The 25,916-nt window shown below is 44.5% G+C and overlaps 1 protein-coding gene across 5 annotated transcripts in view; it reads right to left on the bottom strand.

Moving 5' to 3' along the window:
* The window catches only part of znf385c (zinc finger protein 385C), a 312,314-nt gene that overhangs the window by 74,225 nt on the left and 212,173 nt on the right, over positions 1 to 25,916 (bottom strand). Inside the window, exon 1 of one of the 5 annotated variants that reach the window (XM_051918846.1) lies at positions 13,652 to 14,067. The exons of the other annotated variants lie outside the window; for them this stretch is intronic. Coding sequence (XP_051774806.1) covers positions 13,652 to 13,658 — 7 coding nt within the window. The 5' untranslated portion in view covers positions 13,659 to 14,067. Of the gene's footprint in view, positions 1 to 13,651; positions 14,068 to 25,916 lie in introns of those variants that run through there. 5 annotated transcript variants of the gene reach the window in all.

Here is a 25,916-nt window from a genome sequence, read left to right on the forward strand (position 1 = left end):
CTATGGTGAAACTCCCATAGTGAGCTAGTGGTGCGTGTCGAGGCCCCGGGGGCCGAGTGCTGCGATCGGACTGCACCTCTATGACTGAATGCGAGCATCCGAGAACACATTGGGCACCAGTGCCCCCATTCGTGTGCCCACTTTATATACTGAACAGTAATACGTCACTGTGATTTTTGCTTCAGACGTGCTTATGCTCTGCAGATATTTACACATTTTCACGATGATTAAGGCTGAGTTTATACACACGACAGTCTTTAGCTCGCACGCCATTTGTGCTGTTAGACAAGCTCCTTTAAAATGGTGACAAACTACAAAACAAGATGGAGGCGAAGGTCAAGCACATCAACAACATGCCAGAATGTTACAGTTACAGACAGAAGCAGAGATTAGAAGGGCTGCGTAGGATATTCACATCATTTATTGAGCTAATCTCTGTAAAGAAATTTGTGGCAAGAAGGACATATCACATTCTTGCTGGCTGTCTGTCACCACGTGTGACGTGGTGACCTCAAACCCTAAGGTTGTGGGTTCAAATCCCGCTAGTGATACTGTGTGATACCTGAGCAAGTCACTTCACCTGCCTGCGTTCAAACTGTAAAAATAAATGTAACCGATTATATATGAAATGCCGTAAGTCACCTTGGATCAATATGTCAAGTTAACAATGATAAAGTGATGTCGTCTTGGAATTCATCAATCCATTCAGACTTTGGACCTTTTCTCTGAACCAAATGATGATCCATGAGTTCCGCCACAGCTTTGTTCTTTCGTATCCGAGTTTCTTTATTCCAATGACTTGGCCATCCTTTACCTCACCTAAAAACGCTGCGTTAGACGTCAGGCTAAGCGCTCCTCTTCTCTAATATCCGAGTGTTTTGTCCTTCCAGGGCTTATCTTGAGGTGGCCGCGAGCGGATTAGTCAGCCAGCACAGGCCGCCGGATAAAAAGCGCCGATTTCGCACTGAGCGCGCGCCCGCAGTAGTCTCCGCGCACTCCCGAAACGACACGGCGGCTTATTTGCATGGGCACAGCGGTGACAGGAATGCCAAATGACATTAGTTTGCTCTGAGGCTGGCTTGAGAGAACAATAAACAATTTAAAGATAGTGGCAAAATATCAACCCAATCATTTATTCATGAAAAGACGTCCACAATGAAAAGCCAGAGCCGAAGGCACTTTATAGGTTGGGAGATTTGCAGTAATGCATGAGCACAAAAGCCAGCAGAATGAGGATCAAGTGGCTGCCAGGCGCTTTTTACGCATGAAAAGAACAACAAAAAAAAAAAGATAAACCGCTCAGCATTTGTGACAAATGGCTCTGTCTCCTCGACCACTGTGTGCATTCAGTGCCCCGCAGCCTTGGTCGCTGTGTAAGCAACAAAAATGAACGAACCGAACACGCAAGAGCGAGCATGTGAACATACCAAAGTACACGTGAACCCACGCACACATCTCGACTCAACTCCACAGATCTACGCAAGAGAACACGCACGCGCGTGTTTAGAGTTAGCCGCGCGCCCTCACACATTTGTAACGAGTGAGACACGGGCACGCGCTGCCGCGCAGACTTGTACGTTCATCACAAGGCGAAAACACTGAAAAAATAAAGTGGACCTTCAGACCAATTCCAAGTGGAACCATCTGGGTTTCCCAAAAGAGACATCCTCAAAAAGGTTTCAGAAATAACCTTTATTTAAACCTGCATCATATTTCACATATAAGTTAACCTAAATTAATGTTTACTCAACCACTGGGTCCAGAGACGGGTGACATGACATGGTCCAGTGACAAGATCAGCAGCAGAAGTCGGCAAGTCTGACATGCCCAATGATCAGAAGTCGAGTTATGTGTGACATCAGCACTCCATGTGGATGCACAGCTGCATTATAGAAGCCCATGGAGAGCCCTGCTTGAACAAAGAGAACCTGGTCACACTGTACCCAACATAGATGTATGGCAATAGATAACGGAAACAGACAATCACTCACAAGGCACAAAGATAGATAGATAGATAGATAGATAGATAGATAGATAGATAGATAGATAGATAGATAGATAGATAGATAGATAGATAGATATGAAAGGCACTATATGATAGATAGATAGATGGATAGATAGATAGATATGAAAGGCACTATATGAATGATAGATAGATAGATAGATAGATATGAAAGGCACTATATGATAGATAGATAGATAGATAGATATGAAAGGCTTTATATAATAGATAGACAGATAGATATGAAAGGCACTATATGATAGATAGATAGACGTGAAAGGCGCTATATGATAGATAGATAGACGTGAAAGGCACTATATGATAGATAGATAGACGTGAAAGGCACTATATGATAGACAGATAGATAGATGTGAAAGACACTATATGACTATACTTGTGCCTCGGGAAAGACCCTCATTTTTACAGTGTTCTAATACAATAGAAACACAGCCTTAGAATGCCACATGCGCGGTCACCTGCTGCCGCCATTGCGTGTAAAGCACGTATCGCACGTTGCTACGAGTCTTTACTGCCACATTACTCTCCTGTTGTTTTGTTCTTTCTCTGTCCTGTGCAGATTGCGTCTGTCCCGGTCCCAGCCCCTGCCGTGCCTCTCTCCCTGCACCAGAATCCCCTTGAGGAAGACATTTATGGGTTCTTTAAAACTGAAGAAAAGGAGCCGCAGAAACTGAGACACCCCTGGAGTTGTCCGTCTTGCTTTGTGCTTTTGAGTGCTGATCCTCCAAGCACCAACTTAAAAAGATTTGCTTGCTCAGGCCTCCCCAGCCTGTCTTTTGTGCAACCCATTAACATGGACGTGACAAGTGGTACCAGAAGTGGGGAGTTCAAACCGTATGCATGTTGCTCCCTATAGAATCCATCGTCTGCTATGCCAGCCTACTTGAGCACAAGCGCCAGGCTAGTGTGGTCTTGTGTTAGAGGGGTCGCAGTATAAAGAAGCCCCAGTTGTGTTCCATGACACACTTCTGCTGAATAATTCGTTGCCTGAAAGTCCTCAGTGTTAGTGTGTCAGACAGGGAATGGGCATCATTGTTCAGAGTGTCACTCAGTTTTGTTTTCATTCTCTTCTCCTCTACTACCTTCAGCCTGTGCCAGTCAAAGCTCATATAGGCTGAGGCTATTGGGGGGGCTCCAGAGTTTGCGCTACTTGCATTACCTAAACAGCTCCCCTTATTGTCCACAATGCGCATTAATTATTATCAGACATTTTGGCGGGGTTGGGCCCCCCTCAGTGTCTAGCGCATTCACCCCTTTAGTTACCAAAATGGCACCCCACTGTGCCCACAGCGTGTATGGGGCCTTAACATTCATAAGCTCCACCCCTTAGGTGACGTGCCCTTGGTGGCCACTTTTGTCTAAAAATAGATTGACTGGCTCTGCCTCAAGCGGTCCAGAAGGCATCCCATAACTGAGCCCCTCTTTTGTGGTGTTACTGGCCGAGCCCACCACACTGGAGTTGTAGAACATGTAAAGAATGTCACCTCCCGCATTAAAGAGAGAAGAGTCTGCTCTGTCCCTTCTTCTACGGTTCCTCGGTATTTACGAATACATGCTGTACATGAGAAAGCACAACAAAAGGACATATGACAAATAAACAGGCGTGCCCATGGGCACAGTGTCACATGCCCACACTCACAAACATGTGACTTCAGATTCACAAGCCAGCGCACACACACACACATGGTGAGCCACGGTTCATTGCACTGTCAGTCTGTCAGAATATGCAATTTCATTTGAAAAGAGATGATATATGGGCAGAGAGAGCTTCTCTCGATGGCACCTGTCATTGTTATCCCCCCTCATAGCAGCGGCAGATCACAGTGGGCACACTGTCAAGACATCTCACCCTCAATTGACTTCATGGCACCTCCTTCTGTCACAGCGCCCCTTTCTCCTTCTATCTCCGTACTGCCAACCCCTAATCAGGCATGGCACTGTCACTGTCACAGGATGGCACTGTTTAGGGTACAAGAGGGTGACCTCCAAAGTGCCACCTCTAAGAGGCTGCCTGCTATTTTTAGCGCCGGTGCCTCAAGTCATCTTAGTCATTATCATGGCTCATTTCTGTTTAGCCCAATCACTACTGTGTGACTCAGCCACCCGGAGTGCTGTGCAAATGCGCAAAAGGAACAAATCCCCCTAAGATCAAACAGCCCCCCCGCCCCCCCAACACACAAACACACACACACACCCCATCTGAGTTCACATTTTAGACAAATTGCAATTAATCAGCCTGTCTGAATAGGCGGGCAGCTGCTAACGCACAGATAAGAGAAGCCCCTCTTAACTCGCTAGACCCCGTGAGGTTCATCTGCACGCTGGCACCTTTCACCTTGAAATGGCCTTCATGCCTGTTCCACCCATTTCCTATTTCCTTTATATATTTTGTCATCTATAAGGTGGGAACATACCCTAGAAGGGGGGCCAGTCCAATTACATGTGCGCAACCTCGCTCTCTGTTGTCCCAACAGCATGGCCATCGTCACGTTGTGGCAGGGTGGTCCGAGTACTTGGGGACAAAACCATGCAGACACGAGGAGAATCAGCTGGACATCTTAATTCTAAAGTGGTCCATGGAAATGGGTCCTCGAGATCCTCAGTTTGGGCCACACTGCGAAGGACCGAGCTGACGGGACGGGACGAGGGACGACTGAAGATAATCGTGGTGTCTTGTAGTTGCAGTTTAGGGTGTTTGCTGTTTGCTGTGTGTTGGGGGAATACAACACCCCTTAGAAGAGGTTCTGGGTTATTAAATGTCTGCACCGAGAGACAGGAGGGGCACGTGCAGGAAGCTGATGAAGAGCAAGAAGGATGAGATCCCAGATTTAACAGAAAAGAAATAAGCTGTAAAAGGAGTGAAAAACAGAGCAGGTCAGGTTGGGGGGCATGCACTGGTACAGCGTGTTGCCGCACCCACCAAACAACAAAACAGCTCAGGATTCCAGTTGGTAACCCCAGAGGCAGACACGCGGTCCAGTCCCACCCTTCGGAAATGACCCTCTATCTGCTGCTGCCAGGAGTTACATGGGCGTCCCCTTGCCCTGGTCCAGCCACTTGGGTCCTCAACAATGAGATGGACCACCCTCGGGTAATCGCGCCACATGGCCCCTAGTGCCGTAACTGACGCTCCCTCACAATGCAGGTCATGTGACTCATTCGGGACTCCGTGAGCAACACAAAGTCAAACCAGTGGGACCCAAGGACGCTCTGAAGAGACACCAAAGGAGTCCAGTCTCCATCTCAGGTCACTGGATAGCGTCCATGTCTCATAAACAGGAAGCACCAGGACTCTAAAGACGTGGACCTTTGTTCTTGTGCAGAGATATCAGGAGCGCCACAGACTCCTTTCCAGCAACCTCATGAACCCCCATGCTCCCACAATTTTGTCTACTGACTTTAAAGGAAGAGTCACCAGAAACATGAATGTCACTGCTGAGGTAAGTAAACCTCTCGACGAGGTGACACTCTCTCTACACAGACAGACACACTGCTATGCCCAGGATGTCATTAAAGACCTGGATGTTGGTTTTTATCAGGACATTCGGACCCCTCACTCAGACTCTCAAGAGCCCCAATCAGAGCCTCCATTGACTCCACGAAGATCACAGCATCATCAGCAAAGTCAAGATCAGTGAATCTCTCTTCACCAACAGATGCCCCACAGCTGCTGGACCCCACGACCCTGCCCACCACCCAGCCCATGCAAGCATTGAAGATAGTAGGAGCAAAACAGAACCCTGATGGACCCCAGAATCAGCTGGGAAAAACACAGAGGCTCTGCCTCCACTCTGCACAGCATTCCCAGTACCAGTGTACAGACCGGCCATGATATCCAGCAACCTTGAGGGGATCCCGTGAAGTCTCAGGATGTCCCACAGGGCAGCTCGATCAACTGATTTGAATGAGTTTATGAAAAGCTGCAAAGAAACTATGCTGATATTCGCGTTTGTGCTCCATGAGTGCCCTCAGTGCCACGATGTAGTTGAAGGTCGAATTCTTGGGTGTAAAACCAATCTGCTCCGGTAGCTGGTAGGTGAGCAAGTGATCACAGATCTCATTGAGGATGACCCTAGCAAGGACCCTACCTGGCACTGGGAGCAGTGCTACCCCCCTGTAGTTGCTGCTGTCAGGATTGGGATATTTTTATTTAAGAGGGTGTGAACAGTAGAGGGCACCACCGAATCCCCAGACACACACACGCCCCAACACAAATGTAAGGATGTGTAATCCAGACAGCTCAATTACAATTACAATTACAGCCAATGGACAGCCTCTTAAGTTCTGTCTCGTCGCTAGCCCACTGCCTCCCGACTCTGACTTGTCCATATGTTGCAGTGGGCTCCTTCTTATGCTGGACCCGGGAGCACATCCGATAACGTGACATGGTCATAAGAAAGCCAGGGAGGTCCTCCTCCAGGAGCACCTTCTATCGTCCACCAGGGACCGCATGGGTTGCACTTGTGGACTCCATCTCCCATGCAGTAATCCGGGACCCTATATGTGGGAGACTGCCACCTATCATGGTGGGGGATGAACTGCTCCCTGCCGTCCTCTTTTTACTGATTCCAGCAGTCTTCAGGCATCCCACTCAGGCGTCCCAGCCGGGTATTGCCCACACTTAGCCCATCCTTCCGTTATGGCATCCTGGCTGGTTAAGGGATCCATCCGGGGCCTCTACAAGGGGTACCTTGCGAACTCAAACAGCAGGTTAGGGGAGGGCTAATCGCTGTTTTTCAGTTTTTCTGGGGTCTGTTGAGCACCACCTTTGAAGAACCAGCTTGGTTTCTCCCTCTTCTTAGTTGCTACATTGGTGTCAGCAGTGGGATAGAACCAGTTAATGACGTAGACACGGAGGACTGATTTAGAACTAACGTTGGCTGACACCTCAACCCCGCTCATGATGGCTCACTTCAGACTGGGCAGACCAGGTTGCCATGCACCCCTCTGATGCTCCAGCAGATGGAGTTCATGTTACCCTCAAGGGCGAGGACTCTGATTGGGATAGCAGCGTGACGACCCTGAGTCCGGATCTGAGAGGGACACTAACCTGTGGGTGGGGGCAGGGAATACCCGGAGAAGCTGAGTCGTGGTGCAGAGCGGGCACACTGTGTAAGCACTTTACGTCACATCTTTCTGCTGCTGTGCCACTGGGGAGCCTCAGACACGGACCCCGGACTTGCGTTGACTCACAGAACCTGGGGACTATTGAGGCAGGCAGGTTGCCTCTAAACCCAAATGAACACAATGAGGTGGACTTTGCCGGCCAAGAGGACGTGGCAGCTGGGAGCATGTGGCACCACAGAAGACCTGGGCAGGGTGGTCGAGACATTCTGAAGAAGCCAGAGGTCCTTTACAGGGGCCACACCAGTGGTCTGGCATAAGGTGGCTGAATCCTTTCCTGTGTTTCTCACTCGCCCGATTTAACAAAGTGTTTAATTGAAAATGGAGTCAGCAACACACTATAAAGTGGAATCATTTAGTCACTCGGCAATCTGATGTTAGGATGAATCAATACTTGATGGGTACTTGATTTTGAATTTCATTTATACATGCGGGTGGCACGGTGTGGTGGGGACATCCCCAGGCTAGACGTTGTCTGTGTGGTAGCCCCAGCTCCAGATAAAAATATTAAGGGGAGGGCGTCTGAAATACTGGGGGTGCATATATTGCGATAAAGTCCCAAAAATCACATAATTATCATACCTGACAGTGAGGTAGAGTAGTTTTTCATGATATTTGGTTGGGGGGTCTTAGCCTGGCTCAATGACCCCCCTAGAGCCGGGTCTATTGCGTGGGCTTTTCTCCAAGTACTTTGATTTGTTCCCCATCACAAACACTTGCAACTCATAAACAGGTGACCCTAAACAAGCTCGCTTGGAGTTGATTGGCATCATGTCCAGGGTGGGCTTTGAGCCCCCATGACCCTGATGGATGGACGGATGGACTGATGGATGAATGATCTGGCGTTATTGTAGCTCCCCTGGCAACGTGTTTGTTTCTGCTTCTACTGTAGGGAAGCAGTGATGTATCGCCACTCACGCCTTTCTCATTAAAATGATCAATCGTCTGCTCATCACAAGAGTCACAGCGCTAAGCCGTCCACCTCTCTACGGGGAGGCCCGCGGAGATCTGGAGCCAAGAGATATGCCAACGGTATGCCTACCCGAACAAGTTGTCTTGTTAATTTGCCCCAACGAGACAAAGACTGCCTTAAAGGAATTACAGGAATTAAACACACGGGCGACTTTCTCGCTGCCTCCATGTGTGTCACGTCCTGCACTACAAGTCTGCACCTCAGTGAACAGTATGGGCTCATCCTGCACGTCTAACTCGGGGCTAAAAATAAAATTAAAGAGCCGACAGTCACTTGACAGACTAAAACTGAGTCTCGAGAACCCCGGAGAAACAGCATGTCTCTTAAAGGTCTCAAAAGTGCCCATTCAAAGACAAGACCACCCATAATCTCTAAACGAACATGGCATCCCTTCCTCATTTATCTTAATTGTTTAAATTGTGTCTTTGTGGACCTGGAGAAAGCAAATGACAGGGGGCCTGGAGAGGAGCTGGTGGTATTGTATGAGGAAGTTGGGAGTGGCAGAGAAGTACGTGAGAGTGGCACAGGATATGTACGAGGGAAGTGTGACCGTGGTGAGGTCTGTGGTAGGAGTGACGGAGGTGGGATTACATCAGGGATCGGCTCTGAGCCCTTTCTTATATCCAATGGTGATGGACAGGTTGACAGACGAGATTAGACAGGAGTCCCCATGGATTGTGATGTTTGGTGATGACACTGTGATCTGTAGCGAGAGTAGGGAGCAGGTTGAGGAGACCCTGGAGAGGTGGAGATCTGCTCTAGAGAGGAGAGGAATAAAGGTCAGTAGGACCACCACGACAGAACGCATGTGTGTGAATGAGAGGGAGGTCATTGGAATGGTGAGGATGACGGGAGTAGAGTTGGTGAAGGTGGATGAGTTGAAATACTTGGGATCAACAGTACAGAATACCGGGGAGTGTGGAAGAGAAATGAAGAAGAGAGTGCAGGCAGGGTGGAGAGGGTGGAGAAGAGTGTGAGGTGTGATTTGTGACAGACGGGTATCAGCAAGAGTGAAAGGGAAGGTCTACAGGACGGTAGTGAGACCAGCTATGTTATATGGGCTGGAGACGGTGGCACAGGAGACAGAGCTGGAGGTGGATGAGCTAAAGTTGTTAAGATTTGCATTGGGTGTGACGAGGATGGACAGGATTAGAAATGAGGACATTAGAGGGTCAACTCAGGTGGGACGGTTTGGAGTCAGAGACACGAGATGGCGTTGGTTAGGATATGTGCAGAGGAGAGATGCTGAGTATATTGGGAGAAGGGTACTAAGGATAGAGCTGTTAGGGAAGAGGAACAGAGGAAGGCTTAAGAGAAGGTTTATGGATGTGGTGAGAGAGGACATGCAGGTGATGGATGTGACAGAGCAAGATGACGAGGACAGGAAGATATGGAAGAAGATGATGATCCACTGTGGCAACCGCTAACGGGGGTAGGAGGAGGAGAAGGAGAAGGAGAAGAAGAAGTTTAAAGCACCTTACTGAACCGCATCCAGAGATTCAGCATATCCTAACTGTGGCCGGGATGTTAAAATTCAGCTATCAAAATTCTACTTCATCAGCAGGAAGGCTGATGTGTGGCCGGGCAACCATCTGTAAAGGGGGCGCAGCAGAGCAGAGCAGTGCAGGGTCAGCCCGGGGGCAACAAGTTTAGAGTGGATGGTATGCCAGCCATCTACAGGGCACAGTCACACATAACCAGCCTCACTCATATGGGGTCCATTTCTGATCACTGGGGGAGTGGGCATGGACAACTCTTAAGAAAACCCCCACAGGCACAGGGGAGCTGTGCAGACCCCACACAGACAGTACTTAGGCCTGGATGGCAGCAGCGCTGTGCCACCTTACATACATGCTTCCCTCTCAGCCAATACAGCAGTGCCCATCTGGATGCTGCCCTCTGCTGGCTGAACATCTTCCCTCTTCTGAACATCACTGTCTCTTCATTTAAACCCAAGAAGCTGGCGTGGAGCCTGCCAGATGTAAAGGAAGCAGCAGGCCGGGACAAGGTCACACAAAAGTCACGCTAGTGACACAAGGTCGTAATTGCTGGGGGAGTCTGCCAGTCATCAATCCACACGAGCCGTCATGCAGCCTGTCATTATCTGGCTCATTCTGCGCACAGATTAAGGCTCTTATCTGACCGTGCAGGTGCTCGGAGGCCCACTCGCTGCTGAATCTGCAAACAGCACCGTTTCGGGGGCCGGGGAGAGTCTTTGCTAATTGTGACTCTTATAGCTGGGACATCCTCTAGCCTCCTGCACCATTGCAGATAAGAAGAAGCTGCCTTATCTGTTTGAAGGACAGCAAATAGCAGCAAAAAAAAAAATAAAAATAATAAATAATAAAAAGGCTCTGCATGCTCATCATTCCACCATGAAAATCCAAACCCCGTTACCCCCCAGATCAGATCAGTCCTGCCAGCACTAACTGGCAACCACAGGGTCTCCTGGAGCAGCTCATCCAAAATGACCTCTCTGGACCAGCATTAGTCGCTTTGTTAAGGCAGCTTTTGATACACCTGGAGGGTGACCTCTGCCATGCCAGTGCGGTGCTTCTCTCTCTGATTGTGCATGTTGTGGAACGAGGGGCTCCTGCTGTGAGGCACGTGATGGCCAGCTGACCTGGACTGTCACTTTTCTTTGGTTTTTTCACTCCAGCCCTAAGAATGTTCACTCAGCATGATGCCAACTAACAGACCAGTATGCCCTTTGCATTGTCTCAGGCCACTTACTTCAACAAAAATGGCATTGTTTAAGAACCCTACCAGGTCACCTTCTGTGTGCAGGATGCATGTGCTCCCTTTGGTCCCTTTCTTCATAGAGTCTCGTCTCAGCCTCACATGCAACGTTAGGCTGACCGTCAGAATACATGAGTGTGGGTGCCCAGAGTGAACAATGGCATTTCTGTATTAAGGGACAGTGGGACACAGTGGGACACAGCCACACTAGATGTGACAAGTAAGTAATAACCCTCCTTCAATAAAATGTTCAGAAGAATTCTCAGCTTTGTTTGTGTGAGCATTTTTTTTCTTAAGTTCCTGTCCTACAATCACCTGTCTTGGAAGATCTTACTGTGTGTCAAGCTAAACTTGGGATAAATAAAGTTAAATCTATCTATCTATCTATCATATAGTGCCTTTCATGTCTGTCTATCTAGCAATATATCATATAGTGCCTTTCCTGTCTGTCCATCTATCTATCTATCTATCTATCTATCTATCTATCTATCTATCTATCTATCAATCAATCATATGGTGCCTTTCACGTTTGTCTATCTATCAATATATCATATAGTGCCTTGCATGTCTATCTATCTATCTATCAATCAATCATATGGTGCTTTCATCTTTGTCTATCTATCAATATATCATATAGTGCCTTTCCTGTCTGTCTGTCTATCTATCATATAGTGCCTTTCATATCTATCTACCTATCTATCTATCATATAGTGCCTTTCTTGTCTATCTATCACATAGTGCCTTTCATGTCTATCTATCAATATATCATATAGTGCCTTGCATGTCTATCTATCTATCATATAGTGCCTTTCATATCTATCTATTTATCTATCATATAGTGTCTTTGATGTTTGTCTATCTATCCATCATATAGTGCCTTTCCTGTCTATCTATTACATAGATAGATAGATAGACAGGAAAGGCACTATGTGATAGATAGATAGATAGATAGATAGATAGATAGATAGATAGATAGATAGATAGATAGATAGATAGATAGATAGACATGAAAGGCACTATATGATGTATTGATAGATAGACAGACATGAAAGGCACTATGTGATAGATAGATAGATAGATAGATAGATAGATAGATAGATAGATAGATAGATAGACATGAAAGGCACTATATGATGTATTGATAGATAGACAGACATGAAAGGCACTATGTGATAGATAGATAGATAGATAGATAGATAGATAGATAGATAGATAGATAGATAGATAGATAGATAGATAGACAGGAAAGGCACTATCTATCTATCTATCATATAGTATAATTGCTATTAATCTAACACACCTTTTGTATTGATTTATTAAACTCTTATACAACACTTTTTAACATTTCATATATTATGTGATGTCTTATCTATCTGTCTTTCACCTTCATTCCTGGTGCTGCAAAATTATTTCTGGCTGAGAGGCTGAACCAATTGGCCCTGCAGTGCCCTGTATATGTGTATATGTGCATGTCCGACCTGAACTTTTTCAATTCAGCGATGGGGTATAGACTCAATGTAATTACTTATCTAGTAAAATCTTACTTCTTGCAGTGCGTGAAAGCTAAATTTTAGCTTGGGGTAAATAATGTTCTATTTATTATATAATGTTTTCATATTTAGCGTAGTTCAGTACATTGTTTTCTTCACCGTGGCCCTAATACGCTTCTGTACTATCTATTGTTATGCATGACTGCCAGAAAATCACCTTCTAGACTCACCTAGGCATTGTTGCTAACAGTCTTGTCTACTTTTTCCCCCTCACTGCTTTGGGAAACCGCCCCTTTAGGGCAACAGAGACAAAGAAGCCCCGCCTCTTCCGGTACATCTGGTATAAAAGGGAGGAGTTCCCTTAATGATATTATCTCATCTGGACCTTAAGATGCAGGCCAGAAAGTCTTTGAGAACGCCACAACAGTGATTTACAAGGCAAATAGCCTATCATCGTAATCCACTGAGGGTGTATTTTATTTGGAAGTTTTTCTTTTGTTTGCATTAAACAGGGTTTTGCCCAATTGGCATCTCAACTATTCTTGGACTCGCCCTGTTTCATCACTCACCCTGTTACATATCTATCTGTCAATTATATAGTGCCTATCGTATCTGTCAATTATATAGTGCCTTTCACATTTATCTATCATCAATTATATACTGCCTTTCATATCTACGTATCTATCTTACAGTGTAATTACTAGTTACCTAAATTATATAATTCTTTTCATATGGTTTTGCTAATCTCTTACACAACACTTTTTAACATCCATCCATCCATTTTCCAACCCGCTGAATCCGAACACAGGGTCACGGGGGTCTGCTGGAGCCAATCCCAGCCAACACAGGGCACAAGGCAGGAAACAATCCTGGGCAGGGTGCCAACCCACCGCAGCACTTTTTAACACCGTATATATTATATGATGTCTTAGCTATCTGTCTATCATCTTCATTCTGTGAGGCTGGACCAATTAACCCTGCGGTGTCTTCTGTACCCGTGTGTGTGCGCACGCGCGCGCGTGTCCGACGTGAACTTCCCAGTTTAGCTGTAGGGCTGAAGTCTCATCGGCCGTATTAAAACGAGGGCAAACTGCTCTTGATTTATTATTTTTACTTAATCACGCATTTGCATTTCTTGCTGGAGCTTTTCCCACTTGTTGCCATGCAGCACACACGCCAGTGAAAAGGAATGAGAAGTCCACAACCACTTTTTCCTTAAACGCAGCCACAGTAATTAAAAAAAATAATAATGGTAAAAGAAGAATGGAGAGCCACATCAGGAATGCACCGTTCACATTCGCTTACCCTTCATCTTGATTTTCTTTCACCCTCTGCTGAGGAGGAGCGGCTGGGCACGCGCACTGGGACTGCACTAAATTTGACAACGCCGCACCGGGACGCCTACGTGGAGTCCTTCCTCTTCATGACAAGACGACAATCGTCTGAGGCTCTTTTTTCAAGGACGTGTGGGAAGATGAGGTCTGTGTGTCGAAAAATCGCGTTCTCTCTTGTTTGCTAGGCTTGTACTGACCGGGCCACTCGGCGGTCAGCGCCATTACTGCACATGTCGTGTGTGTCGCCTGCGTGTTCTCTCCGTTTGTACTTTCACCTCAAAGCTGTTGGATTCAAAACTTGTGGTGCTGCCGTCTTAGTTTAAGCAGCCCAGAGATCTTCGTGAGATGTGTGTGTCTGTGAGGCTCTCACTTGTTCATAGCGTTTAAGTCTCTCTGGCAGATGACGTCAGAGGGCATCGCAATGATCCGATGCCAATCGAGACCGACCAGGCACAAGCACAACTCCCCACTGTATAATTGATTTTGTGTGATGTGAAAGGTGTGAGGACTTGTGTGCTTGGTTGGCCACTAGCAAAAGGCGGACAGCCACAACTAGTGAGGTAAATTAACATGAGAAAAGTCATATAGGAAAATTCAGTTTGGCAAATTCAGTGCCAGTCTGGCATCCCATCCAGCATTGGTTCCTGCTTTGTGCCTGGACTTGCATTCCTTAAATTCTCCTTCTGGATTGTAATATGTCTGATCTCAACACATTCACAACATCTGCTTAAGCCAATTCAGTGTTGTGGCACCACGTGGGGCAAAACAGGGACCCTAGCACAAGGGCACACCCAGCCACCATCACTTACACTGGCGCCAGTTTACAGTCACCAATCCACTTAACCTACACGTCTTTCAGGATGTTGGAAGAAAATTGTTGGGAGTATCACCCAGAACAAAATCCACATGCACACAAGGTACAGGGAGAACATACAAACTCCACATGGGCACCAAGTGGGCATGGGATTCAAACCCAGGATCAGTGAAACAACACCACTTACCACTTTTTTTTTATTTGTAAATTTTTCATAATACAAAAAGATGCCACTTTATATATGAGCTTTCAAAGTGCTCTAATTTGGAAGGCGCTATACTCATTAAAGTCTAATAAAAGATTTCATGTTACAGAAAGCTGCGAGCCGATGCCAATCCAGAGAGTGCCAGATGCAAGTCCTGAGCATGGGGCACACCGACACTGACAAGAGAATTGGTCCCTGTGATCACCAACCGTCCCCTTTAAAAGCTCCCAGATTTGTGTACCCATTCATCCGATTTCTCTATGGGGCTCACACACAAAGCCCCTCCAGCCAGCAAAGCAATGGTGCCCCCTAGAGGCAGCCAGCTTCCCAGCAGGATTCATGGGTTGCCCAACCAGCCCCATTACTAGTAGCAGGTTCCCTAAACCCTTGTTACTGACCAGCACACACAGTGACCCTAATTCAAGGACATCCGCACACAAAGGCAGAAGAATAATGTCACACTGATTTGTCATTGGTCCCAAAATGGAAACAAATCAACAGGGACAAAAGGCAAAAAAACAAAGAAAGGGAAAAGCAACTTTTGGCAAAGATGACAAAAGCATTCAAAAATTCAGGGGGTGCGTTTCCAGGAGTTGGGCGCGCAGCCCAACCTGAGGCGACAATGAAGCGTTCTGCAGGCATGAATGTGTCGCGGCGCAGGCACTCGCTTGTGGTAATCAACGCACTGTCCGGCGTCCATTGTGTGCCTGTCATGCTTGGATAACCACGGAGACGAGGCCCAGCTGTCTCACAGCCCCTTTTCATACCAAGCCTATTATTTATCACCTGTGTTGAAATAAAATGTGTGCTACAAAGCGAGTTGGTGGATCTGGGGGGTAAGGGGGGGGGGAGTTGCTGGCTGAGGGGGGTATGATGGCACAGCATAAAAGCTGGCAGCTGCTGGAGTGAAAGCTGGAGGAGGGTGCGTGAAGGTGCACGTGTGTAGATCAGGACAATGGGACAGGGTGGGCTAGTGAGATGTGATCGCCAAATGGGGGCTCCATACTACAGGTAAAGTGAGCAACCTGACCTTATAGTCTCGGTCGACACGAGTGAACAATTAAGTGCTGCAAGTGTATAGCCGAGCCTGTGCTGGTGTTCGCCGCGGTGCTCAGATATTATATGCTGGGATCATACGGGTCTGAAGAGGGCGCTCTGCTCTGCACCAACTGCAGATGCCCAGCCGTCTCCTCTTTTCCCTTTCCCTGTACTTTGTATTTGCAATTTCCATGTTGGCCTTACACATTTACTCCACCAGGGGCACTAAGGCAAGACATGAAACTGCACTTGTATACGTGCAGCGGGCACTGTTAATGGACCCCCATTCTGCACTAAGTAGATTTGGTGAACTATACGATACTATGAAAAAAATGGAAGGTCGACTTTATAACATACATTTCTAAGAAAGTGTAGGAGCTGACGGACTTCAGTGCATTAAATCACTATACTAAGTGGATATCCATCCATCCATCCATTTTCCAACCCGCTGAATCCGAACACAGGGTCACGGTGGTCTGCTGGAGCCAATCCCAGCCAACACAGGGCACAAGGCAGGAAACAAACCTCGGGCAAGGCGCCAGACCACCGCAGTATATACAATATATATATTATATATATATATATATAAGTGAGAGAGAGAGAGAGAGTGAGAGAGAGATAGATAGATAGATAGATAGATAGATAGATAGATAGATAGAGTATATACTATAGTACTATGCTGTACTACACAACATTACACCACACTATACTATATTCTAAAAAGACAAAATGGTGGTCCATACTCCAGTGTACTATTCTAAGATTTGAGAAAATGAATACACCATACTATTCTGTACTCCATTGTACTGAAACATTTTAAAAAATAATATAGTCAGCGCTGTGCTGTACTGTAAGAAAGTGTACTGTCCATCAGTCTTCTAAACTATGTTACATGGGTTCAGAAAATGTGTGGACTATACTATACTGTACTGAACTATATTATACCAAGCTGTTAAAAGACACCTCAGAAAATGGATGGTTAACACTATGATGTGCTGTTCTAAGAAAGATTATAAAACCTATGGACAGTAGTACACTACAGTATACTATACAACATGGATAAAGAACGTAGGTGAGCTATACTATAAAAGGCTGCCCAGAGGGATGAACCACACTACAGTTTAATTTTTATGATTACAGAAAATACATGGGCTATACTATACTCTACAAAAATGATTCAGAAATGGTAAGGTTTACATAACAGCATAGTACTTTAAGATTTCAGAAAACAAAATTACTAAACTATACTACATTAATATAAAATATCAAAATAGTTATATATTATACTGCACCCTGCATTGGCTGGAATTGCCTCCAGCAGACCCCTGTGATCCTGTGTTCAGATTCAGCGGGTTGGAAAATGGATGGATGGATGGACAATATATAGTAATACAGTATATAGTACATATGTATGTATGTATGTATGTATATGTATATATATATGTATATATGTATGTATGTATGTATGTGTATATATATATGTATATATGTATGTATGTATGTATGTATGTATGTGTATATATGTATGTATGTATGTATGTGTATATATATGTATATATGTATGTATGTATGTATGTGTATATATATATGTATATATGTATGCATGTGTATATATATATGTATATACTGTATGTATGTATATATATATATATATATATATATATGTATATGTATATATATATGTGTGTGTGTATATGTATATATATGTATGAATGTATATATATATATATATATATATATATATATATATACATTCATACATATATATATGTGTATATGTATATATATGTGTATATGTATATATATGTGTATATGTGTATATGTATATATAATATTATACTATGATAAACTACAATGCACTTTACTAAATTGATTCAGAAAATGGATGTACTGTACTGTACTATACCATAGACTATTATACTACTATACTGTACTGTACTATACTAAAAGTTCAAAACAATGGGGAAACTACAATATACTATACTATTGTAAAATCCAGGCACCATACTTTAGTATACTATGCTATATTTTGCTATGAATGTTTATGAAGTGGATGGATCAATGCAAACTACAGTGCACTTTACTAAATGGATGTATTATACTATCCTCTACTCTACTCTACTCTACTATGAATCTTCTTGTAGTTCCTCAGATAGGTTTTGGAGTAAATGATTTTGCGTTGGCGTTGATGAACAGGACAGGACTGTAGGGCTGTTACAGCAGAGCCACTGTCTGTTTGGTGTTGGCGCGATAAACGGCTTAAATTGGAAAAAAACAAAACAAAACTCAAAGCCCATCAAGTGAAGTTGGCTCGTGGTCAGTTAGGCCAGCTGTGCTGCATACCACCCAGAAGGAAGGGGAGCTAAGCTGCGCCTGTCTTTTCAGCGCCATTTCTTCTAATATCAGCACTTTCTAATAAAAGAAGGCAGAGGGAATCTGTATAATAAAGAGATCATGATAAACCCCCCGCTCCGCTCTGCTCTGCGCTGTCACATTTAGAAACTGAATGCCTTCCTATCTGAACAAATAACATAGCAGCTGCTCTTTCTTTTTTTTTTTTAAGCAGGCCCTAAATTTGAAGCAAATCTGTCATTGGCTCGACTGCAAATAAGAAACTCTTGAAGTTGACTCTGAGAGCTCAGGAATGAGAGATGAGAGCTGAAGATGCTTTTCACGAGGTCTGACCTTCATGATGTTCTTCCTAAAGGGATAAACAGAATACAGCTAAGCCTCTTCGTCAGGCTTTTCCAAAACGTCAGAGAGTGTAATATACACAGTATGTGAATAGAAATTAAAAAAAACAAATGTACAGAGAGTGAGGGGCTCTCCTCTTGCGGCCATTGATTCCCCAAATGGGGATTATGTCCTTGGGTGTGTGGATGGACTACAAAACCTCAAAGTCACCAATGGACTGAAGACTCTGACTGCACAGCACCTGTGGGAACGTGAGCTGTTTTAGAAACGGGCGTCATTTACTCGGGGCTCTTTCTATGCGGCCATTGTCCATCTTAGTGTGCTTCCCCACACGGCACTCCTTGTGCCATCTAGACCTAGAGCCGGACATGGAGCAGGTCAAGTGGGCTCTCTACGACAGCAGGACTCCCTTCTGGGCCGCCACTGCTGGAGCAAACGAATTTGCCATCGCTGATCGATGAAGTCCAGTCTGTCAATCTACTGGTGCGTCAATCACAGCTCCTTTCACATTTAAGACTCTGCCTATGACAGGCACACACTTTTTCCGGTACTGGGGGCTTGGGGTCAGTGTAGGGGCTTCAGAATGGAGCAGAATGTAAAACAATTTAATAACACGTAGAAAACACACCTCACAGAGCGCACACACACAGCCGGTGCACTCCCACCATCCATATGGATGTCCTTAGTTACACTTACTGTGAACTTCTTCAAACGAGCTCATGGCGAGTTTATCCTCTGCCCCCTCCACTCTCCCTTGAAGGCTGCATGTATCACTTGGAAGGCTTAGAAACATCAAAGAATCCCTTTGTCACAGATTAACACACAGGATCACATTTGCACATTACAGCCGTTAAAAGTAAGGATGAAATTCAGAAGTTTGTAAGGAGGTGATGTGATTAGCCCTTGGTTCTCGCACCTGGGATGTGGGCGGACATCTTACGCAAACGCAGAAAGGAGACTTAAATCACAAAAGGCTGGCAAAGGGGCCACTGATGTCTGCCTGCCTGCCTGTTGGCGCGTTACAATGTGTTACTGAGCTGAAAGTTCTTACCACAATAAGTGATTTGACAGAGTTGGCGGTGGGATCTGAAATTTTTAATTACACTAAATGTAGGGAACATTTGTAGCTTTGGGGTTTAAGACAGGAACACCTTTGATGTAGAGGGATCTGACAAAAGAGACTTTTATTATTGAGGGCTGAGCACTATACTAACTACTCTACTACTGTATGTGTTATACCAGGGGTGCCCAACTCCAGTCCTGGAGGGCCGCAGTGGCTGCAGGTTTTCATTCTAGCCCTTTTCTTAATTAGTGACCTGTTTTTGCTGCTAATTAACTTCTTTTGAATTAAGTTTAATTGACTTGGTTTTTAAGAAATGTTTCCCTGAATTTCTTCATCGTTCCTCTGAATTGCTTCATTTCTTTCCTTAAATGGCATCAACGCAGAAGTGATATGTGAAGTGAGTGAGCCAACAAAAGGCCAGCTAAGTCAGGGCCTGAAACTCCAACCAATTTCACTCCAACCAGCTGCTTAATGAGACGCTGAGTCTTGTCGTTAATTAAACCCGTTCTTTAATTCCATGGCTTGTTGCCGCTCTCATTGTGCAATAGCAGACATTTCCAAAATTAAGGATTTTCTCTTTTCTAAGAGCAGATCAGCATTCTTGAGACCTTCACCTTTCTTTATTTTCAGATATTGTATGATGGTCACAGTTTGCTGGGCCTGTTTTGGCTCATTTTGTGTTTTGTTATTGTTTGGCTGCTAATTAAGGAAAAAGAAACAATTAAGGGGTCTGAGTCTCCAAGAGCAAGTCAAAGAAAATGAATTCAAAAGAAGTTAATTAGCAGCAAAAACTGGTCACTCATTAAGAAAAGGGTTAGAATGAAAACCTGCGTCCACTGCGGCCCTTCAGGACTGGAGTTGGGCACCCCTGTGTTATACTATACACCATACTCCGTTATAAGGGACTGCACTATTTGTACTAATAATAATTCATTACTATACTGGGTCAGTTTAGAAAAATACTGTACATAGTCTGCACTAGGAAGACTCAAAAAAGCATGGACAATACTGAACTCTACTATGCATGGATTATGGTATATGACACTATACTCTTATGATATTTCATTAAATGGATACTCTGTACTACAGTATACTATTTTAAAAGTTTAGAAAATCCAAGGATTATGTTATACTATTACTGGTAACTGTCCAGTTGCTCTTCCTACCTTGCACCCAGTGCTTAACCAATGCCCAACGGTAACCTATACTGGAAGAATTTAGAAAATGCATGAAATGTACTACATGATATTATACTATTACACCACAATATACTATTCTAAGAGTTGACAAAATGCAGGAAATCTACTATACTACACTGAGTTGATTTAGAAAATGTATAGTCTATATTAGGAGAGTTCAGAAAATGCATGTATTATACAATATGATATTATATTAGTGTGATGTTTCAGGAAATGGACGATCTACTCTGCAGAATATTATTCAATAAGTGTAGAAAATGCATGAATTATATAATTTTATGTATTTTAAATCAGGTTAGAAAATGTATAGTGTATACTAGAAGAGTTCAGAAAATCCATGGACTACTATACTATACTATACTATACTATACTATACTATACTATACTATACTATACTATACTATACCATGTCTGTTTATAAAATGTGTAGTCAAGAACTCAGAAAATGCACAGACTAGATCAGACTATAGTATGTTATGTCAGTTTAGAAAACGTATAAACCATGCAAGGAGAGTTCAGAAAATGCATGGATTATGGTACAGTATATAATACTATACTTTTTTTATATTTCAGTCAATGGATACCCTATACTACAGTATATTATTTTAAAAGTTCAGAAAATCCAAGGATTATATTTATACTATGTTACTGTTGCCCTGTTCAGTTGCTCTTCCTACATTACACCCAAAGCTTAACCAATGCCCAACTGTAACCTATACTAGAAGAATTTAGAAAATGCATGAAATGTACTACATGATATTATACTATTACACCACAATATACTATTCTAAGAGTTTTGAAAATGCAAGAACAATATGATACGATACTATATTAAATAGTTGATTCAGAAAATGCATGAATTATATTCCATCCATTATCCAACCTGCTATATCCTAACACAGGGTTACGGGGGTCTGCTGGAGCCAATCCAAGCCAACACAGAGCGCAAGGCAGGAAACAAACCCCGGGCAGGGTGCCAACCCACCACAGGGCATGCACACACACACACCAAGTACACACTAGGGACAATTTAGAATTGCCAACACACCTAACCTGCATGTCTTTGGACTGTGGGAGGAAACCCACGCAGACACGGGGAGAACATGCAAACTCCACGCAGGGAGGACCCAGGAAGCGAACCCAGGTCCCCAGATCACCCAACTGCAAGGCAGCAGTGCTACCCACTGCGCCACACATGAATTATATTATACTATATATTTTAAGTCAGGTTAGGAAATGTATAGTGTATACTAGAAGAGTTAAAAAATGCATGGGCTATACTATACTATACTATACTATACTATACTATACTATACTATACTGAATTGATTTAGATAATATATAGTCTGTATTAGGAGAGTTCAGAAAATGCATGTGTTATACAATATGACATTTATTATTGTGATATTTCAGAAAATGGACTATCAACACTGCAGAATATTATTCAAATAGTTCAGAAATGCATGAATTATACCATATTATCTATTTTAAGTCAGGTTAGAAAATTTATAGTGCATGCTAGAAGGGTTCAGAAAATGCACGGGCTCTACTCTACTCTACTCTACTCTACTCTACTCTACTCTACTCTACTCTACTCTGTTTAAAAAATGCATAGTCCATATACTAGAAGAGTTCTTAAAATGCATGGACTATCTTGTCCTATCGTATCGTATACTATACCATACAATTTCAGAGAATGCATTGTTTATTCTCTATTACATGGTGTCTCATAAATGTTGATTCATATAGAAAACCTTGGCGGCTCTGATTGAGAACATCGGAATAACTCTGACGAGAGCCGGCCGGTCATTCAGCCCAACAGACCTATCCCTCCTATTCACGTCATTTCTTCTAAATAACATCCAGCTACTGCTGCTTGTGGTCTGGCTGCACCCAGTTTAATGAACTTGTGACCCTTTAAGTAGAACTTTCCGGACATGTTCTTTCTTAACTTAATGAACTCTGGGGGCTGCCGAGATATATAAATCTATAAACTGCTGTAATTCCAGACTTAAGGGACCCCGAGTGCGGATGGTCACTGAGTGATGATGGATTGACAGACAGAGAATCCTGTGACCCCCAGCCCAGCTTTTGTCTGATGAGTGATATGTGAAGAGAGTGTGGATGGCACTCACGCTGCATGAATCTTCCACAAATGTGAACACATCTGGAAACACGGGTTTCGTTCATCATATCTGCACCTTTTTATTCTCAAGGCCCGGTGCCAAAAAGGATAAAGAAATGAAAATGAATAAATATCAGGGACGAGCAGAGTCGGAGACAAGGACTGCTAGTTGCACATGTCAGATGAAGCTCCTTCTTCTCTTAACAGTTACTTGTGCATCCTGCTTATACGAATATGACGGCTGTATGCAAATGTGACAGCACCTTCTAAAGCAGAATGAAAGATGTGAGTCAAACCAGAAGGAGCGGCGAGCAGCAGCGAAGGCGAAGGAAGCAGTGTTTAACATTTGTAAGTCTTGTTGCCACTTTTTCATTTTCCAATCTGTCTTCATTTCCCGGAGGAAACCAGTGGGGGGAAACCTGGAAGTGACAAAAGCCGTGAAGAGAAGGTCATCGACTAGTCAGGCACCTCTAATAAGACTCCGGCTGACCTGACATCTTCATTGTGTGGTCACAAGAGGGTAAGGTGACTTCACTCGGGGATGAACTGCCTCTCCTGCGTTTCACCCCGATTGAGTCAAACTGATGAGAAGCAGACAAGTGAGCAGACCTATCACAACGGACAGAACTGAGACGATGAGCCGATCAATAAACACTTGACTGATACGAAAACGCGAACCCGCAAGTAATTAGAAGTACTGAGCTGATTAAAAAGGACTGAAGTGATTCGAGAGAGCGAGCTGATTAGTAAAGAAATAGCAAGTGGCACCACAATGCCAACGGCTGCCACCTCTCAGCTCCAGGAGCCTCGGTTCCTGTCCTGTGTGGAGACAGCACCTCACTGGGTTGCTCCTCATTCACCCCCACGGTCCCGAATACCCTTAGGTTAGGTCAGGCTGCCAGTCGTGCAAAGCGTGCATGTATGAAGGAGGCCGAACATAGAGGGCAGCAACAAAACGTAGGCCTGGCGCGGGGCTCGTCTTTTCCCGTCGAATGTCGGTAACTTGCTTCAAAGAAAAACTTACTTAAGATCGTCGATGTGCCAAGAGAGATTGAGTAATTTAGGTTTAATTGCAATAGAGAAAGATTTGTCAGAAGAAATTAACTTAGATGGCATTATTGACGAACTTAATAATAAACGCTTACTTTTCAAATTGTTTTACTATATATGCATATTCATATTTTGTTTTCCTATAAATATCTTTCACAGGTGTGATGTGAAGAAATAGACTTTTGCTAAATTTTGCATTTGCGAGAATATGAGGCGACGTCTTTTTCAAGAAAATTAAGTCTATGATCTGCACTCGCTTTATTTTCGGAATTTTACTGATGAATTATTAAACTTGTCGCCGATTCGTTAAATGCGTAAGTCAAGTTTTCTTCTACCTACGAAGAAACTTTCTTGAATTTTTTTTTGACATTAAGGAAATTGCGACTGCGGTGGGTTGGCACCCTGCCCGGGATTGGTTCCTGCCTTGTGCCCTGTGTGTTGGCTGGGATTGGCTCCAGCAGACCCCCGTGACCCTGTGTTCGGATTCAGCGGGTTGGAAAATGGATGGATGGATGGAAATTTTGAAAATTTTTAATTTTAAATAGGCACTGGTTTAGAAAACGAGCGAAGGTATTATAGGGTGAGGGGGGCGGCTGAAATTAAATGGCAGGAAGGCGTCTTCGCCTCTAGAACCGGGCCTGGGTTAAGTTGACTTATTTTTTTCATTTGATCTTTTATTGAATTCATTAAAAGCATGTAACGTTCCATCCATCCATTCATTATCCAGCCCGCTATATCCTATCTACAGGGTCACGAGGGTCTGCTGGAGCCAATCCCAGCCAACACAGGGCGCAAGGCAGGAACCAATCCCGGGCAGGGCACCAGCCCACCGCAGGTTCCATCCAATCGAGTCAAATTTAACAAAACTCAATTCAGTTCAACCCAAACGCCCCCCCCACCCCCCCCACCAATGAGAAAAAGACCAACAGCCCAAGTAAAATTTTAAAGAGTAGTAAAGAGGAGAGAGGAGTCCTTCTCCCCCATATAAAAGGTTATTCTAAAATGTTATTGATGAGGTCCTGCCAGCTTTTAAAACAGTTTTGCACAGATCCTCTAAGTGGCAATTTAATTTTTACCAATTTTCAAATAAGTTAGTTACCAGGGCGGTATGGTGGCGCAGTGGGTAGCGCTGCTGCCTCGCAGTAAGGAGACCCGGGTTCTCTTCCCTGCATGGAGTTTGCATGTTCTCCCCGTGTCTGCGTGGGTTTCCTCCCACAGTCCAAGGACGTGCAGGTTAGGTGCATTGGCCATCCTAAATTGTCCCTAGTGTGTGTGTGCCCTGCGGTGGGCTGGCACCCTGCCCAGGGAGTTGTTCCCGCCTTGCGCCCTGTGTTGGCTGGGATTGGCTCCAATCCTGTGACCCTGTGTTATGATATAGCGGGTTGGGTAATGACTGACTGACATTAATTACTCTGACGATGCGGGTTCTACTCCTTGCTCCCATCGGCCTTCTGGGAGCTCTTGAACCCCCACACTGTCGGTAATGTCACTGATGAGCTGGACAGTGAGGCACAGCAATGAAGCAAGGGGATGGTGCAAAAAGTGCAAAGTGCTTTTATTAAAAACAACAACAACAAAACAGTGTTCAAACAAAATAGTGCAGTGCATCGAAATAAGTCATTAAATAAATAATCCATAAAACAGGTGAAAGGTGGAGGGTAAAATCCAATAAAAAAGAAAATCCTTTTAAAAACAACGAGGTTAATATAACTGCTGGAAGAAGTCTCTTTAAAAACACAAAGCTTTTCCACTTGTGATTCCCCTGCTTCTCCTGTTCGGGTCCCGCAACAGCATATGCAGCTCCATCATTACTGGTCACCGGCCACGTCGGGCTCCAGCCGGACCGAGACTTGGGTTCCTTCCCCAGTGGCCAGGGCGCTCAATCCGCCCAAAACCTCCACGACTCCGCTCCTTTCAGCGGCCAGTCGTCTCCGCTGCCGGTCACTCCAGCTCCTCCCAATTGTTCAGCTGGAGCAACCCCTTCAATCTGCACCCTCCGAGAGTTGGCCACACTCTTCCGGGGCTCTCCTACCAGCTGCCTGCCTTTG

This window comes from Erpetoichthys calabaricus, chromosome 14 (genome assembly GCF_900747795.2).
Source record: "Erpetoichthys calabaricus chromosome 14, fErpCal1.3, whole genome shotgun sequence".
Classification (NCBI taxonomy): Eukaryota; Metazoa; Chordata; class Cladistia; order Polypteriformes; family Polypteridae; genus Erpetoichthys; species Erpetoichthys calabaricus.